Source organism: Danio aesculapii, chromosome 21, assembly GCF_903798145.1.
Source record: "Danio aesculapii chromosome 21, fDanAes4.1, whole genome shotgun sequence".
NCBI classification, from domain to species: domain Eukaryota; kingdom Metazoa; phylum Chordata; class Actinopteri; order Cypriniformes; family Danionidae; genus Danio; species Danio aesculapii.
The window spans coordinates 19825961-19846066 of NC_079455.1; the positions used below are offsets into that span (position 1 = coordinate 19825961).

Here is a 20106-nt window from a genome sequence, read left to right on the forward strand (position 1 = left end):
CGCTGCAGGTAGGCTGATGATAATTAAAAAATATAACTTACCTTATACTGCTATTTGCTTATGCAAAATGAAACATCAGAAAATATACTGTAGGCCTATTTTAACAGCTAAATAAACAGTTAGCATGTCGATTTGTAGCTCATGGGCCTAAAAATGAAAATGTAACTTGAAAACATTTTAAAAGGCTTAATAAATGACAGGTAGGCCTAATAGCCTAATGGCTTATATCATAATTATGATATTTTTTTTTTTACAAATGCTAACTGGACAATATTACGAAAAAAAAAAACACTCATGATAGCCTAACATAAATCTTTATTTTTTTTTACCTTTAAAATTATGAAAATAAAAGTTAGATTGATTTCTGTTATCCATGCCAAAATGTACCAATTTTCACGGTAATAACTGTGATGTTCTTTTTAATGTATCTTTATAAGGTATTTTTTCTGGCTACACAAATGCCTTAATATGTAAGTAACATATTTAGCTACTATTTTTATGACATTAGATTGTAACATTTAACTTTTTCCTAACACTGATAGATGATTAGTTAGGCAATATAGGCAAGGTGAAGAGATGACTCGGTTATTCTGATTTCACTTTATTTATTTACTGGTTATACGAATAGTTATGTGTGGGCATAGTTTGAAGTCTTTACCTAAAACTTTAAACATTTATACTATTTGCAAAAAAAGCGGAAAGGAATAAGGAGAATGAAATATCATTTAAAGCACTCGTTTGTCGCTGAAGTCATGTCCGTGTGTTAATAAACGGTATCATTGCATAAACTTCACTGATAAAATCAATAATAGCGAAACTGTACATATTATTATTATTATTAATATAAAAAGTATATTACTGCCTTAAGTCGGTAACGAGCAGTAATGCAAAGAAATAAGTGAGTAAATAACCTAAATGAAAGAAACAATAGGAACCAAATCAGCAGGTCTAGTGCCCCCCTATGGGATTAAAATCACACTTACATTAGTGTGGCGTAAGCATTATCTAAATCAATTTACATAGATATAAATTGAAACTAAATATTGTTGCGTGTTACTATATGCTGTAATAAATTTGAACATACATTGATTTTCTTTTACCTCGCATATGCAGACATTGCATAAAACATTAGGTCATGAAAATTGACTTGAAAATCATGGAAAAATCATGGAATTTTTATAGGAAAAATGTGTATGAACCCTGATCTTTGCATGCACACACTTCATCAAATTATAGAAGATACTATTTGTTACAATATTCTATAGTACAGCATAGCATATAGCAGGGATTCTCAACCGGTGGGCCGCGAAATTGCTTAACCCTCTACTGCACGCTTACCATATGGCAACATGATGATACTTATGTTCACTTCCCTGCCACTGTTTCTTGAAGATCAACAGTAAAAAAAAAAATGTTGGAAAGAGAAGACCTGAGTTTAGCCAATGATGTGCTTTGGTTAAGTCACATGACATGGTGTTTTTCTGTGGCGTGATTTCTGACAGACTGGCGTTTATTGTGAGTAATTGCTGAATGCAAACGTCAATAAAAACAAAGGATCAACTCATGGCAGATCCACAAAAAAATCTGAAACATCACCTCAAGTAAGTTCACTCATTTTCTTTTTGGCTTAATCCCTTTATTTATCCAGGGTCGCCACAGCGGAATGAACTGCCAACTTATCCAGCACATGTTTTACGCAACGGATGCCCTTCCAGTGGCAACCCATCTCTGGGAAACATCCATACACAATGGACAATATGGCCTACCCATTCTAGTAGCTACATTATTCTGATGCATCTGGATATACTAGACTTGTTATATTTACTGGAGAAAATATTTATATTGACTATGTTGTATACATAATGCATTATTAGATTTGTTTTTAATAATATTCAGCAAAAAAGCATGGAATAATTGAAAGCTGTTGGAATAAGAGTTGTTGGAAAGCATGTATAAGGTGTCATTTATAAGTTGTGTTAAAGCTTATAATACTGCAACACTAATTAAATCATTTCAAACAACAAACTTATTACATACTTATAGTTTGAAATTTGAACATTTCGTATTAGCAAAAATACAGTGGCAGAAATGTCTAACAAGCTTTAGATTGTGCAAACAACAAATACTTAATTTCCACAAAACATTATTTGCCAAACAAAACATCCCAGAAACACAATTAAAATTATTCAATTCATTCTGTCGTTATGAAAATTTTTAGGGAAATAAAGGAAATGTTCTGAAGTACAACACAAAACTTGAAACAACTTTTGCATTCACAATGAAATTCTTGAGAATTCAACAGGGTCTGTAATATATGTTTAGCACACACCATACCACCGAATCAGCAGGTGGCAGCACCCTTTGATCTCATATGACTGCAAAAGCTGTTCAAGAGAAATGTTTTCGATTTGGCCTTGAAAATGCTTTGAAGTTAATTTCAAGATGTCTATCCAGGCCAGTTTATTTTTAACAGTTAAAGCAATCAAATGCTTTCATTATAGATCTCTGCATTTATATTGTGACACCTGTTATTTAATATGCTGTATGTTCGCATCTAAATGTTGACATTAGGCCAGACTCAGATAATGTATTGCTCTGACTTAAGTGGACATCAGCATGTGTCTACTACAATTATACGACTACTTCACATTGCACAGATGGAAAAACTCAGGCAAACGCCAATTAACCCAGAAACAAAGTGTGCTGTAATTCAATAAAAACCTCACATGGTCTAATTCATAGTCATAATAGATATTCAGTTGTTTGATTTAATGACAGTATTACAGGCATTTAATAAGGGTTTTGGTTGGCCTTTGAAAATTAAATATTTACTTGTCATGCCTGTACATTGGATTATATCAAACGAAAGAAAACTGGAGAAAAAAAAAAAAAAAAAAGTAATTTGACCAAGAGGCTGTTCTTAAACTTCAAAAAATAAAATAAAGCCACAAAAACAAAACTTGTTTTTACAAACATTTATTCTTCTGTACATCTGACCAAAAGCAGTTTAGATGATGCCGATCTGTAATAGAGAACAGATGACAATCAGTACAGATCACAGCACAAACACTTCACAAAGGCAAGAAAATGGAGCATCAGTGGTTCCTTTGAATGCATCACAATCATTCAGGCAGAAACTTAATTTACATCATATGCAGAGCTTCAAAAATAAACTTCCTCAGCGTCCAACAGTGACATGAAATTAATATACTAGTTTATGAATTCATTCATTTACCTTGTTGGCAACATCTAATGCATCATAATCTGGTGCGAGACGAACGTATGCCTTCTTTTCGCCATCAGGCCTGAAGAGAGAAATAAATGTAGCACTTAAAACACATTCATCACTGCATCACAATCTGACTGAACGTCTTCTGTGCATCAGTGGTTCCTTTGAGAACATCACATTTCAGAGTAATTATTATTTTACATCATTACACAGCAGGGCTTCTCTAATGTCATTCTAGCACACCAGAAAAGCATCACTTTAAAACAGTAATTCTCAACATTTGACTCATTTTTCTCACAAGGCAGTTTTTTATATGGGAAGTTAAATTTTTGCCTTAAATGTTTAGATATGGTAGAAAGCAACTATTTTAATCAAGTATTTGCCCTTTAATCTCAATTAATAAGCAAGTTCTACATAAGATTAAGCTAAGCACAATGTTCCAGCATTAATTCTGTAATTGGCACAACTGCTGGTTTTTCAACCCTGTTCTGTTATCTGTATATTACACTAATCACTTAAACATTTTAGAATAAAAAAGGGCCAAAAAGAAATCTTTCACAATTTTGTATAAGTGAGCAATCATATAAATGTATATATTAAAACTATTTTTTTCCATGTGCACCCCGGATGGCAAAGTTGAGAACCACTGTTTTAAAAAGCCTTGCTTAATAAATCGTTATACCTGATCAGTGTGTTGACTTTGGCCACATCGATGTCGTACAGTTTCTTGACGGCATGTTTAATCTGATGCTTGTTTGCCTTTACGTCAACAATAAACACCAGAGTGTTGTTGTCCTCGATCTTCTTCATGGCCGACTCAGTTGTCAAGGGGAACTTGATGATGGCATAATGGTCCAGCCTGGCAGAACAGGAGCGACACCCGTTATAAACTCACTCAAGTTCTGGAAAAACCTGTTTGTTTTACTTATGAGGTAATGAGGATGCATCAGTTTTAAAAAAGCGTAATCACATTATTTTCATGCTTTGATCGCAATTCCCATCATTTGCATCCTAAAAAAAGTGACTTGTTTCGCTTGGATTTCAAATTTAGCACATCACACTAAATCACAAAGCAGTGTCTGGTTCTCACTTGTTTCTGCGTGGAGCGCTCTTTCTAGGGTACTTGGGCTGCCTCCTCAGACGCAGGGTTTTGGGCCGGTGGAAGGTCGGGGTGGTCCTGATCTTCTTCTTCTTCTGGCTGTGGACTCCCTTCAGCACAGCCTTCTTGGCTTTCAGGGCCTTAGATTTGGCCTCAGTCTTAGCCGGGACAGCTGTCGAAACATTTGGAAAAGTTGGAACCATGGAATTGTAATGAACCAAACCAGTTTAGGAGAAAGTGAACAATTTTGATTGGCAGATTTTTTTCAGGTGTCATTTTTATTGCCTTTTATTAGTGTGTAGATTTTCAGAAATGCAATATTGGTATAACACATTTTTTTAGAACTCAAAGCCAAAATACAGCTAGTGTTTAAAAGCTTGTACATTAAACTTCTACATTTCTCGCGGCTGACGTTAATACATCAACCATCTTCGAAAACATGTCCTGTTCATAAGCGTTTTGTAACTTTATTGAACAGTTCTTCAATATTTAAACACTTAAAATAGAGATGTTATATTTAAGCATGAGTACATCGAGATAGATATTTATCATATAATTTACATAAATTACTCAAGCTTTAACGTCACAACTTCAACTGTACATGAACAAACGTGTTTACATTCAAGAATCAGCTATAAAACGCTTAAAGTACAACTTGGATTATTTTAAAACGACAAAGTTTTATAGTTTGGTCTAGTTGCTCTTTACTCCACCAACATTAAACTGACTAATAATGAATAGGTAATAAGAAGGAGTAACCACGTGTATGTGTAACGTTACAAGCTAACAACGTCAAGCTAATGAGTGTCATTTGCCTGTATTTCACTCTGTACTCTCCGAATAAAAAATGAGAACTAGTTAATAGCAACTGGACAACGCTTTAAATTCGCAGATAGACTCGTTTCATGACACCCTATGAGCGCGTGCGGCTCAATGATAATAGCTTGCTAGCCGCTCTTCTCACTCCGGCTTCGTCGCACTAAATAGCTGTATTATTTAACTCGAGACGGCCAATTAAGTAGCTTTACACAAACATAACTACATCACTTATATTTAAATGAAAGCACAACTGTTCATAACCTGCAGAAGCTTTATTTTTCTAACATAAAATGTATAAATCTAACGCACCTTCCTTCTTCGCCTTCGGGGCCATGTTGGGAAAGGAAGAACGAGAGGGGTTTCCTTCAGTATATCGCAGGGTTTCACGTTGACACACACACTTATCGCGAGATTACAGACAGGCATTATGGGTATGGTAGTTCAATCGCGTAGTGTAAATATTGGGCGCAGCCTCAAGAGACCGAGGCGAGCTCTGAGCACAGTCAAGCAGTAAGAACTGTCCGTTAGGTTACTTCTATATAATTACTTTCCTTTTTACATATTTGATACATTTGTCGCAAAAAGAGAACATAACAACAAACATGTGTCGACTTAATAGTTGCTATTAAGTCTAAAATAAGCTACTTGTAGAAGGTAAAAAATCCTCTGCTCACTGAGGTAAGATGTATTTATTTTTTTCGTTAATATAAATATTAATTATCGTTGTTTATTTTAATATAGACAATTGTTTTGACATGCTAGATTTTTATTACAGCAAGATGATAATTTGTCATAAATGTTAGTTTTCTCATTTATAATCTAACATTGGTATTATTAATATTATTAATATTTTTCTGTTATAGTTGTTGATGATGACAGTAATTACGTCGTTCTTGATGATTTAATAATACTTATAATAATAATTAATAATAATAATAACAATATAGTAAGGCATGCTTATTATTGTTAAACATATTAAACAGGCTCTTCATATATTATTATTATTATTATTATTACTATTATTATTATTATTATGATCATCCTCATCATGGTTATTATGTATTTCTTCCCAGAAGGACAGAATGGTGGAGTGTTTGTGGTTGTGTCAATGTGCTCTTGTTAAAGCTCTCACATGATGAATTCTTTACCCCCTGTGAAAGGAGACCGGATCATCTGTGAACTCCCTTTGGTAACATTTTCTGTATTACTCAGTTATTCAGTCTCTGTGAACATTCAGCCATGTTTATATACTTTCTATTTTTACCTCAGAATTCAAGTTTTGCCTAAAACAGACTCATTTTAGAGGATTATAGCATTGAATAACTTTCTGAGCTTAATAAGCCAGACTCAGCCAGAGCAGATTGTCATGTAACAGGTTATGTTTTTGTCTTGGTTTCATTTGTAAAACTTAAGCTCATTTATTTTGGTCTGTTTATTCAGTACTTTACAAGAGACGCTGCAGTGCACACCAAAGATGGCTTCAATATTACTGTTAGAGAGGCTTGTCAAGGGCAGAAAACAGGGTAAGTTTTACATTACACTAAAAGGACAGTTTGTAAATTGGTTTTGAAGTTACAGTTAGGTATGTTTTTGGTAAAATGGAGGGAAAACTAAACATACAATTGCAATTAAGCAGTAATTTATTGAATATGTCAACATTCTATGTGTCCCAGCACCTGTACATTACTACAACTCTAAAGGCTACAGTTAACACAGTACTAACATTGGTATTTAATGCAGTTTTTACATTAATGATGTGTTTTCTTGCTTCGGCTAATGCAGCGCAAAGTGCTCTTACTAGACTAAAAAATATTTTGGGGATTCAGAATTGATATTAGATCAAATGAAGGTCTTTAAAAATTGAAGTTTTAAATATGCATGTACTTTCTGCTCATGTAGAGGATAAAACAACATTCTTTTTGCTTGGAAACCCATACTCAAAGATGTTGGTACAAATATGAGCAATATGTTTGCACGTGTAATGTGTACTGCACATTCTAGTTTTAATGTTCTCTAAATTGGCGGCAAGGTGGCCAAGTGGTCAACACTATCACATCACAGCAAGAAGGTCGCTGGTTTGAGTCCAGTTGGCATATCTGTGTGGAGTTTGCATGTTCTCAGTCCAAAGACATGCTGTATAGGTTAATTGGATGAACTAAAATGGCCACTGTGTATGAGTGTGTGTGTGAATGCAAGAGTGTTTGGGTGTTTTCCAGTACTGGGTTGCGGCTGGAAGGGCATCCGCTGCATAAAACAAATGCAGTGTTGGGAAAAGTTACTTTTGAAAATAATGGAGTACAGTAATAAGTTACTCCCCCAAAAAATAACTAGTTACATTACTTAGTTACTTTTTATGGAAAGTAACGTGTTACGTTACTTTTCATACTTGCCTAAGGGTTGATCTCTTCATTTAATGCATTTAATGGCACACTGTATAACCTGCACCTTAATTTACCTTTAAAAAAACAATTTAAAAATGAGAACAATGTTACCGTCTGAGAACTTCTGACGCTATACATGGCGTATTTACAGAATAATGAAAGTTGAAAGCAATGTGTTTGCTACTTTTGTATCTTTGTCTTATTAGTTCAGTAAAATCACTCTCCATTGAGACCATAATCGCCTTTTCTTCCTTGTGTTCAAAATAATGAGGATACTTCCGTCACAAAAATGTAAGGCTCTGCTGTCCTGGTTTCTGTCTGTTCCCATGGGGAGCTCATTGAGTGTGATTCAACGTGATTACACTCATTTTAATTCAGCAATTTATTTTAAAAAAATAAATGAATTAATCTAAAAAGTAACTTGAGTTACATTATTAAAAAAGTAGCTCAAATATTATTACTTATTTTTTAAAATAATGTGTTACTTTACTTATTACTTAGAAAGGTAATATTATTACATAACTCACATTACTTGTAATGCGTTACCCCCAACACTGGCAGGAATAGCTGGTGGTTCATTCTGCTGTGGTGACCTCTGAAATAGAGACTAAGCCGAAGGAAAATGAATGAATGAATGAATGAATGTTCTTTATATTTTTAGATTAAATGTAGCCAAAGTCATTGTCGTTGGTGATGTTGGAGTCGGGAAGACCTGTTTAATAAACAGGTAAGAGTGTGTAAATATAATTCGATCAATTCTGAAACAAAATCTTATTCTTCTAAGTTTGTCCACAATTAAACCTCAATTTTACCAGAATTAAAATACCGTCAATTAATAAAAAAAAGAAAAAGAAATGATTTGTCTTTTTCCCACAAGATTCTGCAAAGACTCATTTGACAGAACGTACAAGGCAACTATTGGAGTGGATTTTGAGATGGAGAGATTTGAGGTTCTTGGGGTGCCCTTCAGTTTGCAGCTGTGAGTTTGATGAATTTTATTTGTTTACCAGTCATTTATTTGGCTTCAGCCAATCATGTCTTTCAATACAGGTGGGACACAGCAGGTCAGGAAAGATTTCGATGCATTGCTTCCACATACTACAGAGGAGCGCAAGGTGATAAAACAGACTATATCAATCATAGTTTTGCTGTCAGTTGAGTAAAAATGTTTCTTTTTCTGTTCCAGCCATCATCGTTGTGTTTGACCTGAGCAATTATGATTCTCTGGATCACGCGAGGTACAGTTGGAGCAGTTATTGGGTTTAAAACACATCTGAATTGTCATGAATTGTGTTTGTTTTCTGCCTCTGTTTATTCAGAGAATGGCTTGAAGATGCCATGAGAGACAATGACCCATCCAGTGTTCTGCTCTTCCTCGTGGGAACCAAGAAGGATCTTAGTGTGAGTTATTGTCACATGATCTATTACAGAAAAAAAGGATCCTAAAAATTCTCTTTTTGTGTGTGTGTGTGTGTGTGTGTGTGTTTTATTCCATTTGAATGGTTATAACATAACCAAAAAGCTCAAATTAAAATAAAAGTTCACTCGAAAAATGAAAATTTCCTCTCCATTTACTCACACTAACAAGTTATCAATTTCTTTCTTCCGTTGAACATAAAGGCAGATGTTCTGCAGAACAGTGGAAACAAGCAGTGAATAAACTATAGTAGGAACAAAAATACTATGGAAGTCAATGGCTGTTTTATTCCAACATTCTTTAAATATATATATTCTTTTGTGTTTAACAGTTGAAAGAATCTCAAACAGGTTTGAGACAAGTGGAGGATGAGTAGAATTTTCCTTTTTGGGTGAATTATTCCTTTTTAAGGACTCTTATTTAAAATCTGTTTACTTTTTTGTCAAAAAAAATTTAGTTCCTGTTACATTTAAAATAATCAGGTTTTAATTATTATTATTTGTTCTTTAATATCAGAATGACATTTTACTTGATTTATAGCGCTTGACAAGTTGTCATGTAGATGCTTAATTTTCTATGTGTATTTGATATGAAGAACAGGTTAAAACCAAGCGGCAACCTCCCGCTCTCCCTCGGGAAGCCAATACGGAAGTAACAGAAACTGCAATTCATCAAAATTCCGCTAGTCCTGGCTCCATAATAGAGCAAGTTGTAATTGAGCCCACTGTTAGAATGGTCAACTTTACAGCAGAAAAAAAGGTGTTTACAGCCTGGTACAAAGAACGATTTTGGTTCATATAGCTATTATTACCCTCCATGACAACTGTGAGGGGGGTGAATTTTTTTATAACTCATCCATTTCCTTTATATTAGGTTATATTAAGTTTGCATTAATTAAGGGCGTGGCCACTTGAGTGACAGCTAGGTCTCGCTGGTCGCCGTCACTTCACCTCAGCTGAATCCGGCAGATTAGCCACTGATCTCGGCATATTCATCGTATTTTTGTTTTGTTTTATGTGGCTTTACACAGTCAGCTGCCTTTTGGACATATTTCTTACAATTATAAGATGATATGGGATGCTGTGTGCACTTAATTGTGCTCACAAACCGTTTACGTGGCCTCCGTTTCCCATGTGAGTAAAGTTATATACTTGTATACCATCTCTATAAATGTATTTGTTTTATTTAAGATCATTTATCATTAATATTTTTCTTTAGACCCGTAAAGCACTCCAGAATGTGACAGATTGATTAGCTGTAGGCTCTAGAACAGTCATCTGAAGCGTTGTCATACTGTGTTGTGCTGGATTTTATCAATAGTCTTGCATTTACTAACACACACACATATCTGAAGTGTCTGGAAGTAATTCGCGTTTTCCTCCTGTAGAAAAACGTCATAAGAGCAATGTTTAGTGGCTCAATGTATTACTACAGTGTTTTTGAAAGTCTAAACACTTTACTGATATAGTGTACAGCCAAGCACATGTGGTCAGAACACAAACGAGTCGCAGGTAATAGTATCAAGCGTTTCTCCCAAAGTAAAGTCTGTCTGCCAGGTCTAAGCATAGGGTCTAAGCAAAGTGCCAGCAGGTGTCTGTAGCTCCGCCCACTCTCCGCCTCTTTGCCCTTGTTTGGTATCCCGCCGTGGGTGCGATGACGCGCGAACAAAATGGCGACGGTTGGCCGCGCCTACTTGTGGCTTCTTTTGCGCTCTTCAGAAACCTATGGGTGACGTCACGGATACTCCGTCCATATATTTTACAGTCTATGGTTAAAACACTCGATAACTTTTTAGAGCAGCTCATGTGTTCATGCCCAGAACATTTAGATAATTTGTCCTTTCATTACTACATGAACATTTTTTGACAAATATTTGAAACTTTTATTTTTTTTATTTTTTTTATTTTGTGTTTACACAAATATTAGCAAAAGCATTAAGGGAACTCATCTCAGTAACATGATAAAAATTTTTGTAAACAGTTTCTAAGACGCCAGTACATATCTTGAGCTGATAGGTGTACACTAGTGCTGCACGATCAGACATTGGGATATTTAATTTTTCTGCAATAATTATTGCAATATGAATATAATTATTCCACTAGATTACTTGAATAGCTCAATTTGGAAAGAGCTCATTTTTAAGACCAGATCTTTTGGTGAGACTAACTATAAGTTGAATAATAAACTATTGTTGTAAGCAAATACGACTGTTTAGTCTTCATTGTATTATTTCATTGAAATTATAATAATGAAAGTAATGATAAAAAATGTAACTTTTTTAAATGCAATACATTTTGATCAGTATAATTTCTTCTACATAAATTATTTAAATGCACTTGAAGGTCTTAAAAACAAAGCAAACAAACACAATTTCACTCTATTAAGGTTAAACTTCACAAATTACTCAACAATATGGGGCTTGGTCAGTTATAAATTCTCTCAAATGTTCTGAGGGATGAATAAACTGCAGCTGAACTTGATATTACAGATACTGCAATATAACTATTGAGAATGATCACATCGCGATATTGATGCTAAAGCTAAATATTGTGCAGCCCTAGTGTAGACATCTAGTTTTTATTAATATGCTCAAAACTTAAAACCAAATTTGATGAAGTGCCACATTATGCAGCAGATTCCAAATGTGTGTATTTAAATGCATTCTGGGTTTCACAAGATGCTAGGACTAAATAATAAATTAAATGACAAAAGAAGGATGTGGATGCAAGAAATTACCCTTACAATTAAATATACGTTTTCTTGTGGAATCGAAGAATCTAAGGATCTTTCCCTCTTGTAGCACCCAGATCTGTTGGCCCAAATGGAGCAGGAAGCCATACGATTGTCTGAGGAGATCAGAGCCGAGTACTGGGCAGTTTCTGCTCTGTCAGGTACAGGAATGTGTCTGCAAAGCAAATGTTTTTAATGCTATAAAACTAAACTTTATATATTCTATATATATATATATATATATTTACATTTAGTCATTTAGCAGACGCTTTTATCCAAAGCGACTTACAAATGAGGACAAGGAAGCAATTCACACAACTATAAGAGCAGCAGTGAACAAGTGCTATAGACAAGTTTCAGGTGTGTAAAGTCTAAGAAGCAAAGCATTAGTAAAAATTTTTTTTTTTTTTTTTTTTTTTTTTTTTTTGGAGAGAGAGAGAGGGCACAGTTAGTGGTATAGCCAGAGAGTCAGTTGCAGATTAGGAAGGAAAGTGGAGACTAAACAGTTGCGTTTTAGTCGTTTCTTGAAGACAGCAAGTGACTCTGCTGTTCTGATGTAGTTAGGGAGTTCATTCCACCAACTGGGCAGATTGAATGTGAGAGTTCGGGAAAGTGATTTCTTCCCTCTTAGGGATGGAACAACGAGGCGACGTTCATTCACAGAACGCAAGTTTCTGGAGGGCACATATATCTGCAGAAGTGAGAGCAGATATGAAGGAGCCAAGCTATAGGTCACTTTGTAAGCAAACATCAGAGCTTTGAATTTGATGCGGGCAGCAACTGGCAGCCAGTGCAAACGGGTGAGTAGCGGAGTGACATGTGCTCTTTTGGGTTCATCAAAGACCACTCGTGCTGCTGCGTTCTGAAGCAGCTGAAGAGGTTTGATAGAACTAGCTGGTAGCCTGGCTAGCAGAGAGTTGCAATAGTCCAGTTTGGAGAGAACAAGAGCTTGAACAATGAGTTGAGCTGTATGTTCAGATAGGAAGGGTCGGACCTTTCTGATGTTGTAGAGTGCGAATCTGCAAGATCGAGCAGTTCTCGAAATGTGGTCAGAGAAGTTCAGTTGGTCATCAATTGTTACTCCAAGGCTTTTTACCATTTTAGATGCAGTGATGGTTGCTCCGTCCATCTGGATTGAAAAGTTATGGTGTAGAGTCAGGTTGGCAGAAACTTCAAGCATTTCCGTTTTCGTGAGGTTAAGCTGGAGATGATGATCTTTCATCCAGTGTGAAATGTCTGACAGGCAGGCTGAAATGCGAGCTGGAACCGAGGGATCGTCAGGGTGAAAAGAGAGGTATAGCTGGGTGTCATCAGCATAGCAGTGGTAGGAAAAACCATGTTTCTGGATGACTGTTCCTAAAGATGCCGTGTAGAAAGAGAAGAGAAGTGGCCCAAGAACAGAGCCCTGAGGCCCTGATATATATATATATAAATACATACAAACTACATATGTTCTGTTGTCTTTAATAGTTCTATAAAGAACTTTTAACATTTATACCTTAACCTTAACATTGAAAAAAAGATGCTTTAGATTATGAAAATGTTCTTTGCACCAAAAAACAAACGGTTCTTTCAATATAAAATAAAACCTTAATTTTTAAGATTCCTTTTTTTTTTAGCGGATTTTGAGTTAATGAAGTTGCAAACACATTTAGATGAACGATTTCTAGATGAATTGTTTTTATATTCTCAGCAGAAGTGATCAAGTCTTTTATAGTGTTTGAAAGTTAAAAATGTCTTCATTTGCATAAAATCATGTCTAATGTTTCGTTCTTGTCATCATTGCAGCACTCTTTAAGGACGATGACAGCTCTAGAACTTTCAAATCATAGATCTCACGAAAGAACTTCTTTTAATATATTGTAAACTATAACTTATTGTTATCATTACTGTCAGTTATTGCTCCAGTGTCACATGATCTTTCAGAAATGATTATAATTAGCTGATTTGCTTCTTCTGAGTAAAAAACTTCATAAGCATTAACAATTATTGAATGATTGCAGCTGTTTGTATCATGTTTGGTGTCGTCTACAGGTGCGAGTGTGAGAGATTTCTTCCTGCGGGTTGCTTCTCTTACATTTGAGGCCACTGTTTTATCTGAGCTGGAGAAGAACAATTCTAGACGAGCTGGTGATATCGTCAGTAAGTTCAAGTGTGAAGTCCATCACCCTTTCCAAACATTAGACCAGGGGTGTCAAACTCAGTTCCTGGAGGGCCGCAGCTCTGAACAGTTTAATTCCAACCCTGCTTCAACATACTTACCTGTAGGTCTCAAACAAGCCTGAAGGACACACATAGTTAGATCAGGTGTGTTTAATTAGGGTTGGAACTAAACTAAAATGTTTGACACCTGTGCATTAGACACATCTGCCAGCATGGTCATACAGAAAAGAATATTCATATTTCCTCATAAACACAAATATTTGGTCTCTCCACAGAAATCTCTAATAATTGTGACGACGGTTTTAAGAAGAGGCAATCCAGCTGCTGCCACTGACTGAACGGCAATGTATGTAATGTGTGGATTTGATCAAATGGGAATAGATCATGTGACTGTAGAATACAGGCTTAAGGAAACTGGGATAATGTCCCATAAAGACAGAGTAAAAGAAAGGTTTAATCAGAAGACTGGCCAGTGAGATAATGAGGGAATCTCTGCAGGAAGCCATCTGAAAGTCAAGTCTGGATAGTCTTTAGATGTGCACTAGTGAATGCAATATTATATTTCATGTATTTTTATGACTTGAAAGTGCTGCATCAAGATTTTATGTGGATACACATTAACAGAACACAGAGTTTGTCACACACTATAAAATAACCTGGATCAAGTGAGTGTTATTCTGGATAAAAATATATTAAACCATTCAGATGAATGAAACCGGTATAAAAATAAAATAGTAATTTATAGTAAATACTGTAGTGTTTTTAAACTACACTATAGTGAAGTACTTAGTTATTCTGTTGTTGTAATTCTGTAGTAGCTCTGGTAATATAACTATTGTAAAATAGACAGATTACCCAATGTGGTGCTAATTTACAGTACTAACTATACTAATACAATACAACACACTTTACTGTAGTAAAAACTAGTAAAAAATTAATAGCATCCAAAATAAAAGCTTTTTTTGACATAAGATATTTGTTTGTTCAGATAAACACTCACCGGCCACTTTGTTAGGTACACCTGCTCGTTAGCACAAATTTCTAATCAGCCAATCACATGGCAGAAACTCAATGCATTTAGACTTGTAGACATGGTCAAGACGATCTGCTGCAGTTCAAACCGAGCATCAGAATGGGGAAGAAAGGTGATTTAAGTTACTTTGAACATGGCATGGTTGTTGGTGCCAGATGGGCTGGTCTGAGTATTTCAGAAACTGCTGATCTACTGGGATTTTCACACACAACCATCTCTAGGGTTTACAGAGAATGATCTGAAATAGAGAAAATATCCAGTGAGCGGCAGTTCTGTGGGCGCAAATGCCTTGTTGATGCCAGAGGTCAGAAGAGAATGGCCAGACAGGTTCTAGTTGATACAAAGGCAGCAGTAACTCATAACCACTCATTACAACCGAGGTATGCAGAAGAGCATCTCTGAACGCACAACATGTCCAACCTTGAGGTGGATGGGCTACAGCAGCAGAAGACCACACCTGGTGCCACTCCTGTCAGCTAAGAACAGGAAACTGAGGCTACAATTCGCCACTCGATTCCTGCTGCGGCATTCGGATGGTAGGGTCAGAATTAAGCAACAACAACATGAAAGCATGAATCCATCCTGCCTTGTATCAACGGTTCAGGCTGGTGGTGGTGTAATGGTGTGGGGGATATTTTCTTGGCACACTTTGGGCCCATTATTACCACAGCCTACCTGAGTGTTGTTGCTGGTCCATCCTTCATAAAGGTCCATCCCTTCATAACCACAGTGTACCCTTCTTCTGAAGGCTAACAGGATAACGCCCTTGTCATAAAGTGTGAATCATCTCAGACTGGTTTCTTGAACATGACAATGAGTTCACTGTACTCAAATGGCCTCCACAGTCACCAGACCTCAATCCAGTAGAGCATCTTTGGGATGTGGTGGAACGGGAGATTAGCATCATGGATGTACAGCCGACAAATCTGTAGCAACTGTGTGATGCTATCATGTGAATATGGACCAAAATCTGTGAGGAATATTACCAGTACCTTGTTGAATCTATGTCACGAAGGATTAAGGCAGTTCTAAAGGCAAAATGGGTAAAAAACAAAAAAAAAACAGTACTAGTAAGGTGTACTTAATAAAGTGGCCAGTGAATGTACAGCATAATACACTTTACTACAGTGTGGTTCAAAAACACTATAAATTCTTTACTGTAAATACTTAAAATTTACACAAATCCAATACAACTCCCTTTTAGTTTGATGTCACGTTCACATTACATTTTTGTTCTATCAAATAGCCGTGTTTCTTTAAGAGGTCACATTAACTTGCCTTCTGGCGGTCCTGGGTGGATCTTTTGTAAATGCAGCCCTTGTTTTTCATTGCATCATGAGTTTCTCTAGCTAATATGATACATATGCCAGCACTCATGACCACGGGCTCTGCTGCGACACCATATTCCCACTGGGAGATAAATGGAAGGATTGTTGGACGTAAGTGGAGTATTACTGGAGTAAAAACCAGCAAGCAGCTCAACATTGATTCATGCAACAATAAAAGGTTAAAACATTTGAAGCATCTAGAATTTGCTTGAGGTATTTTGTCACTGGCGTTAAGTTGGCTTGAAGTTGGGAGTTTTATATTTTCCACATTTAGGGATCATCTCTGTATAAGTTACACAGAATATATCGTAATTTAAAGCTCAAACAAGTTTGACTAGATCGACTTATGGTCAGTTGTTTTTTTTAAATCATTTTGTTCCATATTGAAAGCGATTCAGATAATTTTCACATATAGTTTGAATTTATTTCCCAGTGTTGGGTTGTGGCTGAAAGGGCATCTGCGGCGTAAAACATAGGCTGGATAAGTTGGCGGTTCATTCCGCTGTGGCGACCCCTGATTAATAAAGAGACTAAGCCAAAAAGAAAATGAATGAATGAATGAATTTGGATTTAATTGAACCCTTTAGAAGCACAGTATGTCATTTTCACCACTAGAGGGCACAAATTCACGACAAACAAAGATGTAGTTTGTTGACGCTGTGACTGAGTGTGGAATCATGGGAGTTGTGGTCTTCATTAATTAGGGGGATTAAAATTTGTATTAATTTGTCATTTTAATATTATAAAAATCCACATATAATTTGTCCCATGTTAATAGGCAAATGTTATTAGCTTGGTCCCACATATTTAACACAATTTTACAGCTCACTCATATTTCATTTGGAAAAATAAGAACATATTTAATAAAAACAAATCTCTATTCTTCAATAATTGGTTTAAAAATGATATATTTTTTGTCTTAACTTTTCATTGATTTTCAGTGGTTTATTTTGTAACGACTGTAGCTGTTAGCCCAAAAGACTTGTAATCCCACAAGGTGTTTATATGCTTTTTAAAGGACTTTCCTTTCCAATGGTTATTCAGTGGACCTTTGGAAAACATTTATTGGTAAACGCTGCCTTTCATTATCTAAATCAAAATGCAATAAGAGAATAAGAGAGCTGTTTCAGGAAGATTCTGTTACTGTGCCTTATGTAGTCATATTGAAATGGTTTTGTAATGGAAGAAAGTTTGGTCATTACCTAACAAATGTTTTATAACAAACAAAATAAGAGGTTACCTTTAAACTGATTCATAGATGCTATCCAGACCAGTGTAATCTTAAAAGGCTTAAGAATGATATTAACACCAACCGTTCTTTTTGCTTAGTGAATCCTGAAATTCGGTTCATTTATTTTGGAATTGCCCCTTTTCAATGACATTTCAGTGATTTTGGTGAACATTATGTGAAGGCAGATTTTGAAGTTACAAAAAAGAATGTTATCTTTGATTTCCATGAATGTGAAAAGGAAAAGGAAAAGTAATACTCATAAACCTTATTTTTTTTGTTGGCCAATTTTCACATTCACAAAAGCAAGTTTTGTAAGTGTAAACCTTTTTTCTAAATGTAAAATTAAAATGTATTTTGAGTCTATTGAGGGATCAACAAACGTAAAAGAACAAGGACAATACCCAGCAAGCAATAGCCGTCATTTCACCAGCTAGGTGAAGTATAGACCAGATCTAGCCCGGCTACGTGTAACCCAATTTTAGCCCGAATAACCTTAAATTTGGTTGCATGTTGTTTTTTTTGCTAAATAAAGCTTATGATATGTATGATACTCCATCATGTAAGAAAAGTCAATAACGTTTATGAGGTTTCTGCAAGTAATAGATGTAGTTTCAGTTTCTCTGTGAAGTATAGACCCAATCTAGTCTGGCTATGTGTAACCCATCTCTAGCCCAAAAAACCTTAAATTTGCTTACCTGTCTTTTTTTTTGGCAAAATACCAGAACAAGGACTTTGACGAAGGACTTTGGCACTTTTCTTGGACTAAATGACTGAAAACCCCTGGATTACTATTGTTTAATTGATGATATTTGTTGTTAATGTTTTCCAAGCATTCAATAAAACAATCATGATGGATGAGCTACAGCAGGGGTCAGGAACCTTTTTTCAGCAAAGAGCCATTTCGATTTTTTTTTGGCAAATGCATTTTTTAAAGAGCCATTAGGGATATATATGAAGCATCGCATGTTGAGCAAGTCCATGTATTAATAAAGGACAATTTATAGAATTTCTTTCTTTTCACCAGTCATGAACATTGTTTGAATTTTATGGCACAAGGTTACCATGGAAATGTAAATAGCATGCTCTTTATTGGTGTCGCGATTCAAATTAGTCCACAACGTCGCACAAGCACATTGGTTAAAACGTCCTTTTATTCTTATTAATTTTGCTGTATAAATATACAATAAAAAGGTCATTTTAATTGTATTTTCAAAAGGAAACTGATTTTTAGTGACAGTTTAAATTTTTTATTGAAGGGAGACAGCTGGAGAGCCACATATTTTTCCAGGGCCGGGTTGCGGGGGCAGCAGTCAGGAGAGAACCCCAGACTTCCCTCTCACCAGACACTTCCTCCAGCACTCCCTAGGTAGGTGTCCAGGAGGCATCCGAAACAGATACCCGAGCCACCTCAGCTGACTTCTCTCGATGTGGAGGAGCAGCGGCTCTACTACGAGCTCCTCCTGGGTGACAGAGCTCCTCACCCTATCCATAAGGGCTTGTCCTGCCCCCCTGCGAAGGACACTCACTTCGGCCGCTTGTATCCGAGATCTTGTCCTTTGGATCATGACCCAAAGCTCAAGACCACAGGTGAGAGTAGGAACAGATTGACCGGTAAATCAAGACCTTTGCCTTACAGCTCAGCTCCTTTACCACAACGGACCAGTACATCGACAGCATTACTGCTGCCTCTGCACCAATCCGCCTGTCAATCTCACGTTCCATCCTTTCCTCACTCGTGAACAAAAGATACTTGAACTCCTCCACCTGGAGTAAGGACTTTCCTCCAATCTGGAGATGGCAAACCACCTTTTTCCAGTGGAGCACCATGGCTTTGGACTTGGAGGTGCTGCTCCTCATCCCAGCCGCGTCACACTGGGCAGCAAACTGCCCCAGTGGTTTTATCATACTAAATACATTCTAAGGCTCTGTTATAATGCTGCTTTGTCTCATAAAACAAAAGGATTTGAACATTATTGAAAACATTTGGGATAATGTAAGTACATAATCCCAACTCAGCAAAATATATAACTGTTTTAGATCATTTAATGAAAACCTCTTACATATTGTGCATTTAATTTTCATACTATACATAATTAGTCAAGATTCAGGAATAGACTAAACAAAGTTAAATATGTGCTGAGAAACAATCCAATCCACTCGTGGGACATTAACAGTTTTAGATGATACAAAGAGAAACACTTTAAATTATGGCACATCTTTTTGAGTATCCACATTTACTGTCATTATTATGTAAAGATCGTCTTCCATCAAGATATTTTGTCCAGTTCTTTCCCTAAATATATCAAAGCTTCATTTTTGATTAGTAATGTGCAATGCTAAAAATTAGTTTTGGACTATTTTAAAGGCAACAGACTCGATATTTATTCTTAGGACAGAATGAAATGAAATATTAATGGAAAGCTTATGTATTAAGCTTTCATATGATGCATAAATCTCAATTTCCAAACATTTACCCATATGACTGGCTTTGTGGTGCTGGGTCACAAATGAAGACATTCCCAAGTTATTCTAAGAGAACATCTATATATTTCTGTTCACGCTAAAACTGATGCTTTAACTTTTTTTTAATGTCGTAAAGAGATAAAAAGAAAAATCATACGAGTTCAGCAGATTAAAGCAAGTCTTCTAAGAGGACACAATTTAAGAAAATCTAAA

General features: G+C 35.9%; 2 protein-coding genes and 3 non-coding genes across 7 annotated transcripts; 1 reads left to right on the forward strand and 4 right to left on the reverse strand.

The window, feature by feature from the left end:
• Positions 1 to 2960: 2960 nt before the first annotated feature.
• Positions 2961 to 5534, reverse strand: rpl23a (ribosomal protein L23a). The gene is made up of 5 exons (XM_056445945.1): positions 5457 to 5534; positions 4320 to 4500; positions 3912 to 4088; positions 3236 to 3305; positions 2961 to 3022 (listed from the first exon to the last, which is right to left on the reverse strand). Exons 1-5 carry the CDS (start codon positions 5479 to 5481, stop codon positions 3008 to 3010), a joined length of 468 nt encoding a protein of 155 aa, XP_056301920.1. The 5' UTR covers positions 5482 to 5534; the 3' UTR covers positions 2961 to 3007.
• Positions 3091 to 3158, reverse strand: LOC130215306 (small nucleolar RNA SNORD42). Its single transcript, XR_008835691.1, has one exon. It is a non-coding gene; the product is annotated as a small nucleolar RNA SNORD42 (small nucleolar RNA).
• Positions 3377 to 3440, reverse strand: LOC130215305 (small nucleolar RNA SNORD42). Its single transcript, XR_008835690.1, has one exon. It is a non-coding gene; the product is annotated as a small nucleolar RNA SNORD42 (small nucleolar RNA).
• LOC130215308 (small nucleolar RNA Z17) lies at positions 4170 to 4240 on the reverse strand. The gene has a single exon (XR_008835693.1). It is a non-coding gene; the product is annotated as a small nucleolar RNA Z17 (small nucleolar RNA).
• A 90-nt stretch (positions 5535 to 5624) lies between the features above and the next one.
• On the forward strand, positions 5625 to 18973 carry rab34b (RAB34, member RAS oncogene family b). Of its 3 annotated transcripts, XM_056446749.1 has the most exons (12): positions 5625 to 5825; positions 6221 to 6336; positions 6588 to 6670; positions 8190 to 8255; positions 8406 to 8507; positions 8579 to 8643; positions 8715 to 8766; positions 8848 to 8929; positions 11746 to 11836; positions 13710 to 13817; positions 14114 to 14184; positions 18719 to 18973. In XM_056446749.1, exons 2-11 carry the CDS (start codon positions 6280 to 6282, stop codon positions 14170 to 14172), a joined length of 765 nt encoding a protein of 254 aa, XP_056302724.1. In that variant the 5' UTR covers positions 5625 to 5825; positions 6221 to 6279; the 3' UTR covers positions 14173 to 14184; positions 18719 to 18973. The 3 variants fall into 3 exon arrangements, with proteins under 3 accessions (XP_056302724.1, XP_056302722.1, XP_056302723.1); XM_056446747.1 differs by lacking the exon at positions 18719 to 18973 and having other exon boundaries at positions 14114 to 14763; XM_056446748.1 differs by lacking the exon at positions 18719 to 18973 and having other exon boundaries at positions 6224 to 6336; positions 14114 to 14763.
• Positions 18974 to 20106: the final 1133 nt, after the last annotated feature.